The 21,203-nt window shown below is 43.3% G+C and overlaps 1 protein-coding gene and 1 long non-coding RNA gene across 3 annotated transcripts in view; both read left to right on the forward strand.

Annotated features, from left to right (window-relative positions):
• The window catches only part of LOC137146553 (uncharacterized), a 41,189-nt gene extending 23,923 nt beyond the window's left edge, over positions 1-17,266 (forward strand). Inside the window, exons 2-3 of the long non-coding RNA XR_010917971.1 lie at positions 655-786; positions 17,133-17,266. This is a non-coding gene — a long non-coding RNA (uncharacterized lncRNA). The remainder of the gene's footprint in view (positions 1-654; positions 787-17,132) is intronic.
• Positions 17,267-17,968: 702 nt separating this feature from the next.
• The window catches only part of SPNS2 (SPNS lysolipid transporter 2, sphingosine-1-phosphate), a 151,948-nt gene continuing 148,713 nt past the window's right edge, over positions 17,969-21,203 (forward strand). For both annotated transcript variants that reach the window (XM_067537879.1, XM_067537880.1), the window contains exon 1: positions 17,969-18,272. In XM_067537879.1, the coding sequence (XP_067393980.1) occupies positions 17,969-18,272 (304 nt within the window). The remainder of the gene's footprint in view (positions 18,273-21,203) is intronic.

The raw sequence follows: 21,203 nt of genomic DNA on the forward strand, positions 1-21,203 counted from the left end.
CAATTTAGCTGTAGAAATAGATGGCAGCACCTTGTAGTTCCACAAGCACATTCCCGCCACAGGTGGAGAATGAGAGGCCTCTAAGCTGCACAAGCCAAATGATCCAGAATCTCTCTTCTCTCCTTCACTTTCTCTTCTTAAAAAGAAAGTGGGAAAGTGAATGCAGAAACTCTAATGTTAAAGGTGTTTTGTGATGACAGCCTTTAAATGGGAAGAGGTTGTGCTTTGTGCAGTGAGACCCCTGGTACTGCAGCTATAAGATTCTGTCATGCTTCTGTGCCACTGAATCCGATGTACCAGAGCCTCTGCTCCTCAAAACCTCCAAGCAGACTCCATATAAACAAGTTGCTGCTGGAAGCAGGCTCGGGCAGAACCAGAGTTGGACAGAGCAGTTTCTCTAATCCACAGGGATGGCAGGTTTGGAGGGTAATATTCTTCCCCACCCTCCAAAGCACTCAGGTGAGGACCTGAGTGACAGGGATTTGTGTGTAGAGGCTAATGTAGTCCTGGATCTCTCCATGACTGATGTCTGCTCTTTTCTGACAGCCTTTTGTTAAATCTTGCAGTGCAGTGATGTCTGGCTGGCTCTCAACAGCCAGTTAATCTCTCTCTGGGTTACAAGTCTGCTTCACATTTTCCCCCTTTTGCTTTCAGGACTGTTTGCATCAGCTAGTCCCATCCCTGGGAATTAGACACTTTCCACCCCCTTCAGCGAGACTCACCCGTGCCTGTGACTCGCCTGCTTCTTCTGCTGGGATTTGAACCAGGAACTTCCTGCTCAGTCAGGTGAGCTAAAATTAAGGAGCTTGGCAGCTGGCTGAATGAGCTCCAAGTTGGCTGAATTCTTTGGTGTTGGAGGTAGGGACTTTTGTGTACTCCTAGAGATCGCTGGTTTGATATACGGATATCAATCAGTAGTAATACACTCTCTCGATATAGAGATTGCTTCTCCTGGCGCTGGAATGCAGCCAGCTCTGCAGCAGAACATGGTGCACTATTGTTCGTTTAGTCAACCCCTCACTCTGTGTTCTCTTTTTTTGGGAAAGGAGTAACGTGGGTTGCCTTTTACAATGGTCTGGGCATCTGGAGAGGTGGTGCCAAGTTCATCTGTGACGTAATTCCACTGCAGTCAATGAAGTTACATCAGGGATTAACTTGGTTTGAGATTTCTGGGAAGGGAAATGAAGTAATTTCTCTGGTGCAAGTCTCCACTGTAGTATCTTACAGTAGATTTGTGGGCCTTACTTATGCTTCCATTAACCATCAGTACCCCATCAGGACAGCCTTCCCCCATGCATCCCTCCCATCCAAAAGCTCAAAGACAGTTCTACGTCTTGGGTGCCTGGAGCTTCTCTCTGTCACACAATCCTGACCGTCCTCAGCATTGAGCATAAGCAAAGCAAAAAAAAAAAGGGGGGGGGGGAGAGGGGCCATACCCTGCACTTGCAGCTGCTTATCACCACCAGCAACACTTCTCTGCTGTGCAAGAGTAGTGACAAAAAGTGAGAGCGCTGGAATTTGATGGTGGCAGCATTTAATTGTTCAACTAGAATATGACCAGGACAGTAAAGGTGTTCATTATTTGCATAGTTCTTCACAGATGTTAATTAGTGCATCCTCACAACACCTCTGGGTAAGTTGAGGCTTGTCTACATGAGAAAGTTGCAACAGTTTACCCTAAAGTGTGACTTTAACTGATGATCATAAACTGGCACTAGGCCCATTGAGGGCATTCTTAGCTTGCTTTCAGAGTGTTTTTTTTCAGTTTGTCTATTGAGAATAAATTTAAGCTAAACCGAAATAAGTGTCCACACAGGAGTTTGCACCAGCTTAAATACACATTTAAATTAAATGGATGCACCTTTCCATATACAAATAAGACCTTTGTTTTGCTTCACACTTTTCAGATGGGGAAACTGAGGCAGGGAGATGAAGTGACTTGCCTGTGGTTGGCAGTGAAGTCTGTGTCAGAGCGGCATTTAGAAATCTGGAGTCTTGGTTCCCAGCTTTGTGTTAGGACCACACCTCTTCAGTGAGCTGGCTTGTTGGAGCAGGGTATATTTATGGCATGAAGTCATCCTGGGTTTCTGCAGAGAGCTACAGTAAAACTTCACAGACTAGTTCCTTCCCCCCCTCCACTCCCATCCCCAGTAAGAACTATCAATGGCAATCCAGCCCTTTGCTTCCTGATCCAGAAGGCTGTAAATCTACTCCCTTAAATTTGTGTGGGAGGAGACATTTCATATTGCCAGGAGGTGAACTCACCTTTGCAAAAGGATGGTTATATAACTCAACTGTCTTTGGGGGATGCTTCTGCTCTCCGCAGCGCTATCGTGGCTGGGGCCTGAAATTCCCATGGTGCTCAGATGTGGGGAAGCCCAGTGCATTTCTCTGAACCACCCAGTCCCTGGAGAGTTCAATCCACCAAAAAGCTAGGAAAACCCAACTGCTAAAAATATTTCTAGTGGGCAGAAAAACTACAGAACATTCATGTGGCTTAAAAGGCAGGCTACTCTGTGGTGGTGAAAGTCCTGTGGATTATGTATCATTTAACTGCACAGTCCCTCACAAACTATGGTTTCTTTTTCAGATCAATAGGTTTGGAGCAGCTTTAAGAGCAGCATTTCCAAGGCCTTGGTTTGCTCGTGGAACCAAAGACTTGAGGAGGCGGGGGCTGTTTTGAGTCTCTTTGATAGAACAGTTGAAGCACAGGCTTCCTGGCAGGGTCAACACTAAATAATAAGCAGTCTCACCTCCCCCCTCCTCATTTATTTCAGTCTATTGGCTGTGGTCCAGTTTAAAGGACAAACAAATTGTGAGCTAGTGAAATGGACTGGCCTGGTTGTTTTCCACCATAAAATGTTGACTTTATTGTGAGATTTTATTCTTTTTAAATTAATTTTTATTGCAACTTTATTGCAAGTTTATTTTTATTGAAGTTGTGTGTAGAGTCTTTCTCCAAAATCCATCTGCATAATGCAAAATGTTCCAATAGGGATTTCTCCCCTTTCTCTTTTTGTTGCTGTTTATCTTATGTTAATTAAAATCTAGCATATTTTATTTGCATATTCTTCTGTGAACATGAACTTATCCTGACATCCCTGCTTCCCCCACCCTCTGTGGAGTAAAGGAGTATCATCCCCACTTCATTGGGGGGAGCTTGAGTATCTTATATTTTCACAGAAGTCTGTGTTAAGAGTCAGCAGCTGGAGTTCCTGGGCTCAGACCATAAGGCCATGTCTCTTACTTGAACTGATGGAAGAACAGACCCAGGATGGCTTGGTGGGTCTTCTCCCTTCTAACTTATATTGGACCCTGCAGAGTCTCGTGATTTCTGTGGATTTCATCTTCCTTTGAGAGCACACTTTGCAACATGTTCTTACCCTATTATCCAAAAGGGTGGCAGCCTCTATTTCAGTTGAGCTTTCCATGAGCTACAATCAGTTGGGTTAAAACAACCTGAGGTCTGTGAGAAGGCATTTCCTCTGCCCTTCAGCTCAGCCTGAGCCATTTCCCCATCCTCACTGCACCATGCTCCAGTGTGGTTTGGTTTTAAAATATCTTCCTTCGTTTCAGTGCCCTGAAAAGTTCTGGCCATGGAGGCATGGTGCAGGTCAGTTTATCTAGTGACACGATCAAAACAAGAACCAGGGAGCTGGGAGTTGGACTTCCCTTCTCTTAAGCAAACCTTTGGGCAAATGTAAGTGGCAACTAAGTATGTGAGCTGCGTATTTTAGGTGGGTGTAATTTAAAGCCTCCTCCTTCTGGCTTTTCTTGCTACCCCATATGTCTGCAAGTTATATCCACTTACCCCCCACATGTAAAGGGTGCTTTTAAATTATGCTGTCTCTGAATTTAGCCTTAGGCCTTTCTTTAACGTTTCAACCTCATTGGACCAGTATAAACTACTTTAAGGTATTAAGAAAGAATACTGAGGTCTGGTCTACACTTAAGTTTTCCTGGCCTAGCTGTGTAGGTTAGGAGTGGGGAAAAAAAATCACACCCTGTAGTAGACGGCTATGCCAGTAAAAGCTGTAGTGTAGATACAATTATACTGGCAAACACGTCCTTTCTCTTGGATAGCTTAATTTGTTCAGGGAGCTAGTATAAGTGATACCAACAAAATAAATCTGCTGCTGGTATAAGCTCTGTCTCCACTAGGAAGGTTTGCTGGTATAGTTTTTACCAGTATAGTTATCCTGGCAAAGCCTTTCTGGTGTGGACAAGGCCTGAAATGCAACCACTGCTAGGGAGGAGGACAGCACAACCATAGGGAGGTGGAAATATTGCCCAAGGACGATAGAGGCAAGCTTTTACTCCTAAAATAAGTGCCACGGGCTGTCTGAGAGACCCATGCACAGGAAATTGCAGATAATTCAGTTTCTCTGCTACAAATGGGTAGTGGGCTGAGTTGAAATTGTGGTTCCAGAGTCCTTAGGCATTTTCAGCCTGATGCTTAGTTCTCTAATGGGTGTAATGTATGTGTGTGGTGAGGAGATGTTAATATTCCATTTCAGAGATTTGGGGGTGGGGTGTATTTTACCATCGGCCACATGAGCTCCAAGCTGAGTCCTCCCATTTTATTTCCAGGTTTGCAAAGATGGCAGTGACCCTGCTAAGTAATGTGAAAGCTGGGTGGGCTTGACCAGGCTGCTGTGATGATGGAAGGGCTCTGTTCGGAAACATGGTTTGAGAGAAGAGCATGAACAGCTAGCTGCAAGGGCGACCCTTCGGGTATATCTGCATTGCAGTTAGACACCCAGGCTGGGCCATGCCTGCTAGCTCAGATTCACAGGGCTCAGGCCAAGGGGCTGTTGAATTGTGGTGTAGATGTTTGGGCTTGGGGTTGAGCCTGAGCTGTGGGACCTTCTCCCCACCCAGTGTCCTAGAGCCCAGGCTCCAGCCTGGACGTCTACAGTGGAACTAAACAGCCCTTTAGCCTGAGCCCCAGGAGCCCAAGTCAGCTGGCATGGGCTTTTAAATTGCAGTGTAGACATGCTTAGTGTCATCCCAAAGAGGGGCCACTGATGGTAGCCGCTATACAAAGGGGATAGAAGCTCTCTGTAACAGGGCAGAGAGGAAGGATGGTCTTGTGGTTAAGGCAGTGGACAGGGACTATGGCGCTCAAGACTCTTGAGGTCCTAGCTCTGCAACAGGCTGTTTGTTGATCCTGGGCAAATCATTTAATCTCCCTGGACCTTTTTTCCCCTCATCTGTGAAACAGACATTCCCTTTGTCTTGTCTATTTAAATTCCAAATAGGGGCAAGAGTGTGTCTACTCTGTACAGCACCAGCATGATGGGGCCCTGACCTCACTGGGTGCCCTTTTTAATACAAACAATAACTAAACAAAGGGCATAATAATGGAGGTAGACGTATGAAGCGTTAAGATGGGGGCATCAGCCAATAGTAGCTGAGGCAAGAATGTTGCAGGGCCTGTATGAAAGGAATAATCAGAATGATACTGGGTGAGCCATAGTACTGCATAAAGCTCTGTGGGGAGCGGGGAGCCTGGCACATGGGGGTGGGTGTGACGGAGATGGAGACAACGATTTTTACAGCGTGGGCTACTCTGCGTTGATGCATTTCAAGCATCCTTCATCTCTGTCTTTTGGGCATCATTTTCTGGCAGCTCCTCCAGCCTGGTTTCCTGCTATACCAATACCCCTTTCTTTCCCTGATTATGGAATAGCTTTAAACGCAAGTGTGCGCTGTGAGGAGGATGTGCCGAGCTCTCCATTATATTCTCTTCGCCGCCTTGTAGAAAACGCATGTTTCCTGATTCCACGCGACATTGTAATTCAATTAAAGGAACTGCTGATGGAAGTTTTCTCAGCTTATGAATGGCAGGAAAACGTGAGTTACAGTTGCATTCAATTAGATCTTCCACTGCAGAGAGCTGAGCCTTGCTTGGAGGATTTTATTTTGAATGCGGTTTACAATGGATGCTGAAAAATGTCTGGAATTCAGCGTCCAAAAAATAGTTTGGCAGCAAAGAACAACTGCTGGAATTTTGCTGATTTGCCTCCGTTTAGGAAATGATGTCGTTTGGGTCTGTCCAATGTTCTTCCTGTTGGAGCAGGTTTTTCTGATGTGTAGCTTTTATTTTTGCCCCACTCCTCCTTTCAATGGTCTCTTTGCCAATGGACTCGCTTCTGTGTCTACCAAAAGCTGTAACCATGATTGTGAACCTAAGCTGTGGAAATGCCCCCATCAGGTCTTGGATGGGCACTAGGGCCTGTGAGAGGTTGATCTGAATTGGAGCATGACTCCTGCACCAGCAGTGGCTAGAATCTAATGCTTTATAGGAAAGTGGGCCCCTGTAGTGCTCCTACCCAACTATACAGTGTTGAAGAGTGGAAGAAGGGAGTGGGATTCCTCCTACCCACTGCTTGTAGACAACTAACTCTTTTCCCTGAAGGATGATGCTCTTGTCTTTCTTTGCCTTAACGTTATTTTTAGTTATGCATACAGTGCACCCCTTCTCCTAAACCTAATCACGTTGGTCTTAGTGTAGGTTGTATTTCAGCATGGCTGGGAACAGGGAAATGGCTTGCAAGGCCTCTCCTGCTCTAACTACTGCCCTTCTTCCAATTTTGCCAAGGATCTCCAAACCAGAGGGAAATGTTGCACTTGGTAAATCACCGTAGCCGTCTCTGTATCATGAGTTGTCAGAGACTGACTGGGTTCAGTTTTACCCCCATGATGCCAGCAGTCAGGTTCAATGCTTGCAACCCGTGTGAAAGAGAAAATGCACAACTGATAGAGCCACATGCACATTCTGAAATATGCTGGTGTAAATCAGGAGGTGAAACCATTCAGCTCCACTGAGTCGTTTTTGGGCCTATTTCAATGTATCTACCTTGGAAACAGGCCCTGCTAGGCTTGAAGGTGTGCTTCCAAGGAATCTTTTTTGCAAACCTGAGGTTTTAACGCTTCACCCTTCCTCTCCAGCTTTACGCGTTCTGTGGGTTATTTAACAAACCTTACAATCTGCCCTCTTGCCAGAAATCAATCTTTGTGCATTATGTTTTGCAACATCGAGCTTAGAAATAGACAAGTGATAGAAATAATAGCTTCCTGTGCTGTTTATATAGTACCAGTCACTGCAGTATCTGGAGGCTGATTTTCCCTTTATCTTTTCTCAAAAAGGGAAAAACACACACACACACACCCAATTTAAAATCAAAACCCCACCACCATGCACTCCAGTTTCCTTTACGTTTGTTAAGAAGTAATCTAGAGAGAGAATATTTAAAGACTGGTCACTCGTTTGGGGCAATTTCAAGCCTTGAAGTGCAGACATGGTTTCATAAAGAATGTTCTTTTTCTGAAAACAGAGCGTAGCCCTCTCCAAAGCTGCATGGGAAAGGAGTTGGGCTAGGCTTGCAAAGAGACTGGGAAAATATTGCTTGAAGAAAAATAATACCACAGCTAAAAAGTTGATGCAAGTGCACTGTTTTATAGCAACTGAAGTCACCATTTGGGTGTTTAAAGAGCCCAATCAACTTTTTTTAATGAGATTATCAGTTTGGTTGATTAAAGGTAATAGTGTTGATGTGATATACTTTGACTTCTCTAAGGAGTTTGGCTTTGTACCACATGACGTTTTGAATAAAAAAAAATAGAATGACATACAATTAACATGGTATATATGAAATTGATTAAAAATTGGCTAACTGTTAGGTAGCAAAATGTAATTTTAAATGGGGAATCATCATCAAATGAGTGTGTTTCAAGACATGACGCTTAGTAAAACCACCCTTGTGAACCTCACATCTAGCCTAGATCACTCTTTTTCCTGCCAGCTTTTGCAGTACTTGCAGGTGGGATGATTCCTCTTATTTTTCAATTTCTGACTCTTCAGAGCTCAAGGAACTTCCAAAATTTAAACCACATTAGAAAATGTAACAATTTTTGCAGTGTAATAGCTTGATCAAATTTCCAATTAGTCTCCCACAAAAAAACCTTCCTAAATATATTCTGTCCATTCATATTAGACCTGAAGTAGATCAACTTGCAACCTACAACTGCTCTGCTTAAAAAACCTCTACTCCTTTAAAAGATTAAAATCAATTAGAGAGGCACATATTTTTATTAAAATGAGCTCACAAAAATTTGTGGAGATAGGAAGATAAGGAGAACAGGCAAGTTAGGCATACGAGGTCCAGTGGGGTCATATTTTTAAATGAAAGCTAAGTTGAACCCATGGAACTAAAGGATATGCAACCATTTCCTAACTCACTTTACTTGTATGTATCCTTTTTTCTCCCGTACTGTGTCTTATTAGCATCCGTCCGATCCTGCAAGCACTTGAGCATGAGTAGCTTTTATCAATGGGACTACTCATGTGAGTGAAGCTACTCATGTGCTGAAATAGTTTGCAGGACTGAGCCCTTTGGGTCCCAATCCTGCAATCTGACCTGTGTGGGCACACCCTGTGCCTGTGCAGAGCACTGTGGACACTGCAGACATAACGGTCAACCCACATGGGCCAGCTTTCAGGGTAAGAGGCTGGGATTGCAAATTATAGGCACCAAGAATTTGTATTTGTACAACACCTAGCACAGCGGGGCCTTGATCTTGATGGGAGGCTACTGTCCTACAAATAGGCTGGGATTTTCAAACTTGCTTAAGGGAGTTGGGTGCCCAATGCCAATTAAAAGTCGAGGAAGATAGGGTGCTTAACCCCCTTTCATTAGGGCTGGGATTCTCACCTTGTTTTGTTTCATTTTGTGCAACCTCATTTCTTATCTCTCCTTGACTTATTCTCATTCCTCTCGTGTGCACAAAGGAGAGTGGTGAAAGCCTTTTTTGATGCTGTTTTTGAAGGATCTCCTCAAGTATCTCAAGTCCTTTAGTGAGATGCCAAGAATCCATCTGTAAACTGGTAATTGCTGGGTCGGTCTGTCTGTATTGTTTTGTGATTCCTCCATTCCCACGAGGGGCTGGCAGTCTCATCCTGAAATGCTGGCGTGGTGTGGCAATACTATTTCTGTAGCTCTCCGCTCCACACAGGATTCTTAAATGCTAGTTAATCAGACCTCAAATATTTGGCAGCTCTGAGGACCAGAAATGCTTTCTAGCAGCAAATGTGCATGTTGTTGTTCACGCAATCTGAGGCCTCTAGCGGGAAGAGGCAGTATTTCAGAATCAGTGCTCATTCATTTAAACCTGGGGCAGGGTTTGCCAAAAATATGGTGTATATGAGATGGCAGTCTCCATTGGGAGCTGAGCTGAGACCACAACATTCATTTTATTTGGAACATTGACATCCCTCTGAGTGCAATGAAATTCAGTATTCTGGCAATAGACTTCTGCATTCAACAAGCTGTCCCAAACATCAAAGGCTATTCACTTAACAGTTGCAAAGGATGGGTGACCTATTTACCTACTGTAGCAACTGCCTCTGGACACTGGTTCTGAAGGCAGCTTGATATGATTGTGACTTTTTCATTTCTGCTTGGCACTAACCACAGAATTCCATGCATATTGGAACTGAATAAAAAGTGTTTTGATTTCAAGATGCACAAACAAAATATATGGTCGCTTACTGGGGCGGGGGAGCAACTGCTTGTATTTAGACTTGGCAGAATTTGGTTTTATTTTATGATTTTGATATATAATATCAGTGTTTAATTAAAGCTTTTTTCAATTTTTATCTATTTAAACGTTCACAGTTGTGCAAAAATGGGTTTGAAGCTTTTTTAAATGTTCACAGTTGTGGGAAATAATGGGGGGAAGGGTACCAGACAGTGGAATTGGGTGGGTCAGACAACTATTTAATGACTGCAGACATTGAGTTTCACCATTAAATCACAAACTGTTAACATCACATGTCAAAATATACGAAGTAAATATCCTTAAATCAAACTCTAATACATTCTCAAGTAGCATTTTTCTTACTTTGATAATCAAAATGTATAGATAAGTATCAGTGGAAATATTTCCATATTGGTTTGTATGTTTACGGTGAAATTGGCATTTACTGACATTTACCAATTAAAATCTAATCCTTCCAAGCCTCCTTATGTTGTCATAAAGTATGATCATCTTCACTGAAGCACAACTTATCGTGTGCATCTCTCTGATCTGGTATTTAAGGAACTGTAGCCTATTGGTTAAAGCAGCAGAGCTGGATCCAGGACTACTAGCTTCTACATCTGAAACTTCCTCTGATTCAGTATATCCTTGTCTCCAGCACAACTTCAGCTGAGTCTAGGGGACCCAGTTACAACATGGATCCATTGTATAGGGTAGATGTGACTTAACCTTGTTTTAACAATGTCTCTGATGTGTGCTAAAGCATTTGATATGTCCAAAGCTTTAGAATGTTTTAGGGACACTTTTAATGCCGAATAAAAAATGTAACCTGGATGCTTTGGGGAGATGAGGGGGAGAAGGACATTGTCATACTGTGTATTTGTGCAGCACTAACATGATGGAGGCCCTGATCTCAGCTGGGGCCTCTAGTCTTTTCACTAGTACCTGTGTTAAATAACTGGGTGGGGGGGGGGTTACCATGCTGTAACTGGGTCTGCAGTGTGGCAGTCCTGTAGCCTAGAGAGTGCTCTTGTGATATCAGTTGAGTTAGATAACCTCTTGGTGCCTTAATTTACCCTGCTGTGAAATGGGCCTTGCCTGCACTGAGCATTTGCCCAGACTGCGGCCACTGATCCCCCAGGCTGGGTCTAATACTTACTGTGGCGGGGTGTGAGATCATACGTGCGCAGAGCGGGGAGATGTGAATACTGCAAATAGTATTTGCAAAGTGCTTTAGATCCTTGGGGGATAGGTGCCAGTGCAGTGCAAAGTATTATTCTATAACTGTAGTAATGTAAAATGTAGGACAAAATGATCCTGTATCACTCTCCGTGTCTAAGCTCTTTGGCGGAAGGACTGTCAGTGACTATAGAGGACTTGGAACAGCACAACGTGGCTCTGACCTGGATGAGGCTTCTTGGTGCTACTGTAATATAAGTGGTTAGTAACAGCTAATTAATGAATGAAAGAACCTATGCAGAAACTGCAGGTATGGTTCTTCTGGTAGAAGCTGTAGCTTGGTAATAGCAGGGTTCTCCCCTTGCCCCATTCCTGTGAAGCTGCAGGCCACTTGGTCATTCAAATGTTCACAGCTGTAGTATTTTATGTCTAACATCCTCCTTTGGCTTGTGTTCTTGCAGCATTGTAACAACCCAAAGATGTGGCATGTTGTCAGATGCAGTCAGGTGGATACCCTACTCAGGGTAACCTGAAATCCTAGATTTGGTGTCCCAGAGATTAGAATTCTGTAGCTTTATTTTTGCATAATGCAGTGTGTCTTTGTGTGTGTGTGTGTCTGTCTCTGTCCTGAATTTAAACCAGGTTATGAAGAATCCCTGACTTAAGCAAAATGGGGGTGAGGGACATGCTCTCTTGGACCATAATTATTTTCTTTAGAAATCTAAAAATACTAGCCTGCTCAAGGTAGTTCTTCCCTCTGGGAAATCAAGAATTTCGTCCTTGGTAGTCGTGGTAGCTGTGGTGTGTGTGCATTTCAGATGAGCATTATTGCAATGAGACCACCATCCTTAAACAATCCTGTATTAAGAGGACATGACTGAGGTTTTGAAGTCCAGAAGGCGACCTTCCTGAAAATGGTTGTTAGCAGAGGGGTATCTGGATTCAAAATAAACTGGGCTGGAAACTGAAACACTTTTTAAAACTAATATTAAAAAAAGCAGTCACCCTGACAAAATTATAAAGATTTACTAAATGATTAACTATTATAATTTATGAGCAACATACTGACGTGTTGGACTGACAATCTATCGTACCGTCCAGTGATGTGCTTGTAATAGTTTGTAAACATGCTTAAAAATCTAACCTTTTATTAACCCACTATAAACTGTTTTTAAAAGTACCTATAGTATAGTGTCATCAACGTGTGTTCAGTGCCATGCACATTTTAAAACCACAGACTTGTTTTGTAGTGCTCAAAACTGTGCTCCCCTGCTGACCCTGCAGCCACAATTGTTGACCAGCAGCCTCTGTTCGTAGGGCTGTGCTGACAGCTTAGATTATGCTGGTGCACAAACAAGGTTGGTTTTGTTTCCAAAAGATAAATTGTAACTGTTGTCAAACAAAACCAGGCTTGTTAATATAGGCTTCATTTAAAACTTCGGGGTGGAGAGAAAAAAATCAATGACCGCAGACCAGAACAAAATAACACAAAGAAATGTTGTCACACTTTTAAGATACCACTGAAATAATGGAGAAGTAAAACAAAATACAAGTGAAGAGTCCAGTCCTTTTGACTGTATCTGGAAGGATGGTTCTGCTCGGGAGCAGCTACCTTGTCTCCAGGCCTGTTCAATGTGTGTCTGGGGCCACAGGTGCGGGTTAGTGATGAGGTATGGACTGTGGTGTTTTCAGTGATCTCATGATGCACCCAGGGCTATCTTCTCATGCAGAAATGCCTTACCCAGAGTCTGGCTGAGATTTGGCCAAGGATGAGAGCTGGCCAAAGCTCAGTCTGCAAAAGACAGAGTCGATATTGGTTGGCTGGGGGAAGCAGTTGGAAGATATGGCTAGGATTATAGATATCCCTTCCACTGACAGTGTATGCCCACTTTTCAATTATATTGTCGTGTTCAACCTATCTAGTTTCATCCTAATTCATTCTTTAGTTTAAACATTTTAATATCAAATTAATTATAGTTGTAATCCAGTTACTTTATTGAGTTTAATGCATGGTTATATAGTATCATTTCTTTAAGTTTAGTTGTTGATTTATTTTAAAATGCTTAAAGCATTGTTATTTTAAAGTTTATGGCACACACAAATAATGACAATTGATATTTTGAAGTTAGAAGGTATCTTGTCTTACTCTCACACACAGTGTAGTGTTACAAGGGAAAGATTCAAGGCTGCTTTTCATTGGCAAGTAATTCTCACTCACAAATGCAAGGCAGCACAGCTGCAGAGGTCTTTGTGTGTAAAACACAGGGCAAAAAAACCCAGTGATTTTTATAAAGCTGCTAATTCCTAGTAGCACTTTTAACGTTAGGAATTGAGTGGAAACAAGACAATAAAACAAAATAAATCATAATACAATTAATTTCCACAAAGATATAACAACATAATAAGCACAGCTGAGATTTAGTTATGTATGTATTAAACCAAAGTTTTTAAGTTTCTCTCTTAAGCAGTAAACCAGATAATTTAGTAAGCCAAATGAAGTAATCTCAGTCAGCACTACACGTCAGGTGTGAACAATAACTCTGGAAGTTACAGGTGTAAACATGGTGTTTAAATTAGCACCAAATCAGTTTTAGTGAAAATGTTTTTAGATTTAAATGTTATAACTTAGTTCAGTTATGTTTTTAAGAGACTTTTCCCCAGGCTTTAGAGCTACTTTTAGGCTTTATTTGTTTTCCTGTTTCTAGTATATTTTTAAATTTTGTTTCTTTGGAATCAGGATATTAGTAGTATCTGTGGAAATTGTGAAGTTTGACTTTGGTGTTTTCCAGGTGAGAGTTCCTATCAGCCCAACAGTCTGGTTTCATGGGAATGTTTTGAACTCTAGTGGGTTCAGTGTTCTGGAAAAACAATAATTCCAAGGCCAAAACTCCAAAACAAAAACTCCAATGCCAATTTCTGACTTTATTTGAAGCATAGAAATTCCCTGTGGAATTATAGCAATATATAGCAATTGATTTCTTAAAACTTTCTGTACCTTTAAGCAGGTGGAATATCTTACCTCTGTTGTTCAGTCTGCAGTTTTCTTTTTCATGCTGGGACTTAGGCGTCAGTCTTCAGGGAGACAGCTTTTTCCCAAAAATGCTTGCAATTGGGATTCTGGACTTCAGTGTCCCAGAATTCTTGTCCATAAAGGACTCTTAGTCAAAGAAAATCACTTTCTTAGGGAGAATTTAACAAACACTTCTTTTATGGAATGAACTAGCAGCTCCTTTGGATCAGGCATTGATCTGCTGAATGTAGGTTTCGCTGGACAAAGGTTTTGGGCTTGGTAATCCTTTTAATGTATTATCTTCCCATTTGGTTGCATTGGGGGGTGGGGTGTTGGTTTATCCCAAAAGAATATATTTAGTAATTTTTATTGGCTCTTTTCTTTTGGAGAAGTGGTCATTCATTAACAGGACTGGTCAAAATGTCATGGCAAGTTTCCTGCCCATCCAGTAGGTGGCAATCAAGCTTTACATAATGTTCCTTTCCAAGGGTTTCCAGCCTTTCTTTGTAATCCTTAATTTTTAGTTTAGCGTAGTTAATTAAACTATACACTATAAGAGAATTGTGTAAAAAGTTTTTTGACTCATTTTCTATTTCTTGTTCTTGGACCATTTACCAGGATAAAGTTTTCTCATGTATATTCTGGAAGCTTTATTTTTTTCTTCTTACTTTTAACTTGAAGAGAGTTTTATTCCCAATTTGATTCTATTTTTAAATAACTTCTAGATTCATTATACAATTAATATCCTAACTCCAAATGGTTAGAATAGTCTTCTAGCTTATATTAAGTATTGTCTTAGATAGTTAAAAACACTAGCAACGCAACGAGAGTGCTAATTGTTTTTACTAATAATGACTTCACACAGCTGTCTCTTAAATTTTATACATTTTTAGATTTATTAATATGCGAACATTTACTATATTCGATACATGAAAATCTATAAGTTTTGTTAGTAAAAATATTGTTATGTATGTGAACTTTAGCAAAGAGATATTGCCTGAATGGATGCAAAGAGAACAGATTGTAGCATCCTTTGTGCAGGCGTCTATCTAATTTATTATGAGATGAATTGAAACGTTTGTTTTGATATTGATTAATGTATTGTGAGACCTTTCGGCATGTTACCTTTTATTTTGGACTTTGTTAGTATTTTAACAAATACTGATTTGTTAGACTGATTCCAAGTGACAGAAATCTAGACAAAAGAGGGACAAATGGGGAGGAACAGGTCGCTGTTTTAGGATGTGGAATGTGTGGATACATTGAGGCCTGGGTTTATATTCCTTCCTTTACAAGCATATTTTCCTTTGGAAGGTTACAAGAAAACATTCATATAGATAGAAATATCTAAGGCAAGGATACAGGTAAAGGGTGACAAAACTGTTTAAAGCATCCCAGAGTTTAATTGTAGGTTACGTGGCCTAAAATTAGGCCTTGGTTAGCCTTTAATGCAAGGATACATGATTTGTATGTGAGCTATTCCTTTGTATCATTACCTTATCACTTTTAAATAAAAGACTTAAATTTTCATATTCAGAGGCCAGATTTAGACCCTTTAGGCACTAGACCAGGCTTTTGGTAGGAAGGAGCATGAGAAAGGGTGGTGTTAGTGGTAAGGAGAGGTATTGGTCAGATCTTGATTTCATCTTTGCTTGATTGTTTTCAGTAGGTGTGTTTTTTGTTACAAATCTAAATAAATAAATAAAAAGAAATATAATTTCCATTGACTTCAAGTCAAAGGAAATCTTGCCCAAGTAAGGACTACAGGGCTGAGCTCTGTGCCTTTTTTATAATTCCATGAAGCAAGTATTCTCTCAGGAGTTTGTGCTATGAAACTGGGGCCTGTACTTCTGGCTTCACCTGTTATTTCTGTCAGCACTCGGTTCTCGGAATACAAGAAGCTTCTAAAGCTCTTTCCCATGTGAGAGAGAGCCTGCTCTCGTGGATAGGATTCTGGACTAAGAGCCAGAAATAGAGGTTAATCCAGGTCCCTCCACCACTGACCTCCTTTGTGGCCCTGGGCAAATCACTTCACCCCTCTCTGAGCCTCTGCTTCCCCTCACACTCTGTCTTTTTCTGCTTAGACAATAAGCTATTCAGGGGAGACATTGTCTCTTACTATATGTATGTACAGCACCTAGCACAGTGGGGTACTGATCTGAATTATGGCCTGTAAATTCTACTATACTACAAAAAACAAACTCTCTACGTTCAGTCACTTCCTCCACTGTTAGATTGCAGGCACTTACAAATTAGCTATTTAATACCAGACAGCCCAACTATTTGGAACAGGAAGTGAAGAAAAAATACGGCACCAATTTGAAATTACAAGAGCAATTTAAGTGGCACATAATTACCTTTACTGGAATTTGAGTTAGACACTGGGGCTAACCCTTACCACCCATGACATCTTTTTAAAGACCCCTAGTGGCCAATCATATTCTGTTTGTTTGTCTTAAGCGTATCACCCAAGAAGAACTGATTCAAACACTGACTCAGGTGGAAAAATGCTACCTGTTGTGTCATCTTCCTTCAGCGGCATCCTGGGGTTTCCTTTGGATTGTCTCATCCAGAGTACTGACAAAGCCCAACTCAGTGAACGGGTGTGACAAAGCCATGCATATTAACACAAACACGACTCCTGTGCTTTTCCCAGAGTAGCACCCACTGCCCCAGTTTGTTTAAGGGATGATTGATGATTTTTAAATACATTTTATTTTAAGTATGTCCTGAAAAACGAAGATTCTCACCCGCACATTGTAGCAGGTGCAGTGTGGGTAAGAGCCAGCGGATTCAAAGAAGCCTCTTGATTGGAAGCCCACTATTCTTTGGCAGCTCCATAGCTGATCAGCTGTCCTGTATTCTTGTAGTTATTTGGGTTCAGCACTGTGCTATGCATACCTGAGCTTTCATTGTGAACGCTTCTACCTCTTTACCTTTTGAACTGAGTTTTGGATCTTTGTGGGGAATGTGGATAAAAGGGTTTGATGTTTTTCAGTAGCTGGAAGCTTTGAGTAGTTTTCAGATGCTTTATGATGGAAGTGTTCCAAAACCAACTTTTTCAGGGTGGGAGTGTGGTCTGGGGCTGGAGCAGGGGCTTGGGACTCTGCCATTCCACTTCTAGCCCTGCCATGACCTTGTGTGTGACATTAGGCCCTCATGGAGCAATGAGAGCTCTCTGTGTGGATGTCTGTGCTCAAGGGCAATCCTACTGCAATCAGTGGGCATCACTTGGGTTCAGGCATCCAGGTGATGCTCTTTGTAGCATCCACCTGTGCTTTTAGCTACCAGGCTCTACAATGCTCTCTGGGGTAGGGCAGTGTTTTACACCCCTTGTGTAAGGCTGTAAAATGATGACAAGGTACAGAGCCTCAGACAGGGCGGGTCCTCTCTGCCTTAGGCTCCAGGCTGAAAAAATGGAGGAAATAATGCACAAGGCACCTCCCTTGACAACATCTCAACCCAGCTTCCACTCTGAAACTGTTGGACTCTGAACTCAGACTGGTCTGAAGGCCCCCATGAACACGAAGGGACTTGCACGCTCCTGTTACCGTTGTGACCCTGTAGCCAGCTGGGGAGCTCTGCAGGTCCCTGGGCGGGCCGGCCAGCCTGTGTGTGTGGCTGCAGGCGCCCAGCGCCGCGGGAGTCTGGCGGGGGAGATCTGCAGGGCGGACATGCGGGGCCAGCCCCAGGGGTGCCTGGCGGTGTGTGGGGAGAGGAGGGGATCCCTTCTGAAGGGCGGGCGGGGCTGGGCTGGGCTGGGCTGTGCTGTGCTGTGCAGGGGGGGAGGCGGTGCGTGGACTGGGACTGGAGGGGGATGCTCCGCTCTGCGGGCAGCAGGGGACTGCAGGTGGGGCTGGAGCGGGCGAGGTACCGCCGGGGGGCGGAGGGCGGGCGCCCTCTGTCCAGGCTGGGCCCTGGGGCGGCTCCGCCGTGCCTGGCGCTCCCTGCGGGCGCGGGGCCCCGCTCGGCGGGTCGCCTGTCGGGGGAGCCAGGCGGGGCGCGGGTCCCCGGTGGCTGAGCGCCGCGCAGGGCGGGCGGGAGCCGGGCGGGGCGGGGCGGAGCCAGGGCTGCGGGGCCGCCCGCCCAGCGCACCCCGCTGCCTGTCAGAGCGGCTGGCGGCGGCCGGCCCCGCAAGCAGGAGCGGAGGCTGAGCCGGCTGCGGGATGCGGCGCTGAGCCTGCCCCGCTGGCGTCTCTGCCCGGCCCCTCCGGGCCCAGCCGCCGCCCGCAGCCCATGATGTGCCTGGAGAGCGGCGGCTCCTCGGCCGGCAGCCCGGGCTGCAGCGGGCGGCTCCGAGCGGGGGACGAGGAGGAAGAGGAGGAGGAGGAGGGGGGCGAGCGGGGCTGCTGCGGCCGGAGCGCCGAGGGCGAGGTGCAGACGCTGTCGGTCAGGATGAACCCCCCGCCCGCGGGCAAGAGCCCCGAGCGCCTGGCCGCCCGCAACAAGCCCCCCAGCCTGGGCAGGGCCAGGGTAGCGGCCGCCGGCATCCTCAGCGTGGGGAACGTGCTCAACTACCTGGACAGGTACACGGTGGCAGGTAAGGGGCAGGGCCCCGGGCCCCTCGCTCGCCGCCCCGCTGCTTCTCCATCCCTCTGCCGTAGCCATCCTTCCGCCGTCCTGTTCATTCCTCCCTCCCGCCTCTCGTTCGTATTTCTCTCCATCCCAGTCGTTCTCTGGTCCCTCTCTGGTTTCCCATTCTAGCCCTCTCTCCCTCTCATTCACCCCCTCCTTTTTCCCACTTCTCTGTTCATTTGTTCCTCGGTTCGTCTGTCCACCGCTTTCCTCCGTCTCTCCAACTGTTCTGCCTTCCATCCACTCAGCATCCTGCGCATGCTGTTAGAGCAGGGCTCCTGGAAATGCAGCTCTGTGGCTTATGGATGTATACAAAAGGATAAAGTCCCAGGGGATCTGGTTTGTGACAATCGCTCCCAGCAGGGAGAGGAATGGGTTCATAGAGCACCTGGAAGGAAGGATCCTTTTGTATTGGAAATGTCTGATGCTTGGGACACAGGAGGTGCAGTTTTATCCCCGTCGCTGACTGGGAGCAAGAGGCATGCTTTTCAAAGGGAGGGGATCTATTCTAGCAGGCTGCAAACCAGGAATCTCTCCTCCTTGTGTAGTGGATGGGAAGAAAATGCTTTTAGTACAATTGTCTTTATCCATTACTAGGCAGGAAATGCACAAGCAGTGACACATAGAGGTACATCTCTCCTAGTACAGGTCAGAAGACAACTAGTCTGATAAACAAATAAATCCCAGTTTCAGGATGGCTCAGTTATAATAATTTAGCACTAGGTAAAAGCTGGTCCATATATTGTAATTAGCTCCTATTGTGCTGATTCTCTTCTTATCTTCTATGCTATCTTAATTGCACAGGTCTGTAGAAACTGAAAATTACTCTTTTGTTTGGTTTAGTGATAGCATAAATATTCAATCACTAAAGAAAGCTGTAGGCTACACAGCCCTGACAATGCACATGAAGTGTGTGAATTCATGGATTGATGGGAGAAACGCTGGCAAATTCATGAATAGTGCAAAATGCCCTGGGTGGCAGGTGCAGCTGCTTTCGGACAGATAAAATGTACTTTGAAATTTGGGCCTTGGAATTGCATTCACTTGCCTGTTTCTTTTGAAAAACCACACAGAAACAAATCACCTCTGCTTTGTTTTTGATGGGTCATAGAAAACATGTAATTTCATGGGAGGAGTATGGGGAAGGCCATCCTTTGCTTCTTAACCAAAGAGGATTCCTTATTTGTGGAACTCCTTAATAGATGACAACAGAGCAAGAAAATGATTTAGGGTTTTGCTGGCTTATAATGGAACAAGCTGCAGGAGCAGTGATACAGCCGCATTGCATTTTGTAAAGTGTATATTTCCCTCGGATGATAAACGTCTCAAAATTGTGCACTCCTTCATGGATAAATTTTACATGCTGTAATGTCTGGAAGGCAGTCTGCATCTTGTGCCCAAGCAATCAGTATTATTGTGAAGCCCAGTTTAGGAACAAATATGTCTTAAGATGTTTACTGTACAGCCCCTAGTGGGACTCTTCATTTATTCTTGTCAGGCAGTAACAGCAGGGAGGAAAACGCTTATTGAAGTCTGTGAAATTAGGTATGTAGTAGGCCTGTTGGTATTAAACTGACACACGTACTATAATATTTATTTTAATGTTTTCTATGTTGATAATTCCTATCTTCAGAGCTATAAATAGGGTTTCTGTGTGTAAAGACATCTATATACATGCATTTTTAATTTCTAAGAACCAACTTGATATGCAGTACTCAAAAAAATCTGTGTTTTTGTTTAGACTGTCTTAGAAACAGTGTAAATTTGGAGGGAACAGGGAAAGTATGTCGCAATTTAGACCCACATTTAAGAAATAGTTTCAGTTTAATTCATATTTTATCATGTCTGTTTAAATAGGGAAATTAGTTGTTATGCTACCTCATTTTTTGTAAAGGGATTCCTGTCTGATATTTAAGGGCCCAATCCTGCAAGACATTGAGCATCCTCAGCATCTTGCAGGATCAGGCCTGAATATATCAGGTTACTCTTCTGTCACTGTGATTTCCTAGTGTAATTTTTGTGCACAGAAAATGGAAATCCCTCTGGTACAGAAGATGCAGGTTGAAAAGCATCAGGGATTTTTTTTTTTTTTGAGGGTTTTGCTTATTTGCAGGAAATCAGTTTTCTCTAAGTAGAACTAAAAAGAAAAAAAAGGAGGGGGCACTCATTACATTCACCTGTTTGTTACAGTAGCTCCAGTAAAGAGACATAGTATATGATTTTTCTGGCAGCAGGAAAAAAGGGAAGGGATCCTCTGACAGGGGAGAAATTGAATATCTTCATTTGTTGGAAGGCCAGGAAATGTCTGTCCAAAAAGAGCATATAAATGCCAGCTGACCACCGTATAATGGCACCAGACCTGACTCTAAGGTTTTCACCATTTCCAACCCAGATCCTAGTTTTGAAGGGGCTGATAACTAAAATGTAAAATTTAGCTGTTGGCTTGTTCTTGACATAAAAAATTTTAGTTTAGGAGCCAGATTTTGCTGAAATGAGTTTTGGAGTTTGATACAAAAAAAAAAAAAAAAAAAAAAAAAAAAGGTCCAGGTTCTTCTGGTGTTCTCTAACTTGATATTTGTTTTTCAAAATGATATTTTGAAAGTTACTAATTCAGAACATGAAATATTTTAATTCAGTCCAGTAAAACAGCTGAGATAGTAAAAATGGTGTGGCTACTGAGTTCAAAAACTACTTTCCATAAAACTATTTTATAAGAAAACATATATGTTATTATCTTAAACCTATGGTACACACTATATGATAGTGTGACAGGTATTTGTGTATGAATTTGGTTAGCAGAAATCCAGTTCGTGTCTCAAGACAGGTAATAATTAGTACATGTAGCTCTTTAAATCTTCAAAGCACTTTATAAACTTTAATTATCGCAATAGGATGA

This window comes from Emydura macquarii, unplaced genomic scaffold (genome assembly GCF_026122565.2).
Source record: "Emydura macquarii macquarii isolate MOO-44397 ecotype Brisbane River unplaced genomic scaffold, CSIRO-AGI_Emac_v2 contig_450, whole genome shotgun sequence".
Lineage (NCBI taxonomy): Eukaryota > Metazoa > Chordata > Testudines > Chelidae > Emydura > Emydura macquarii.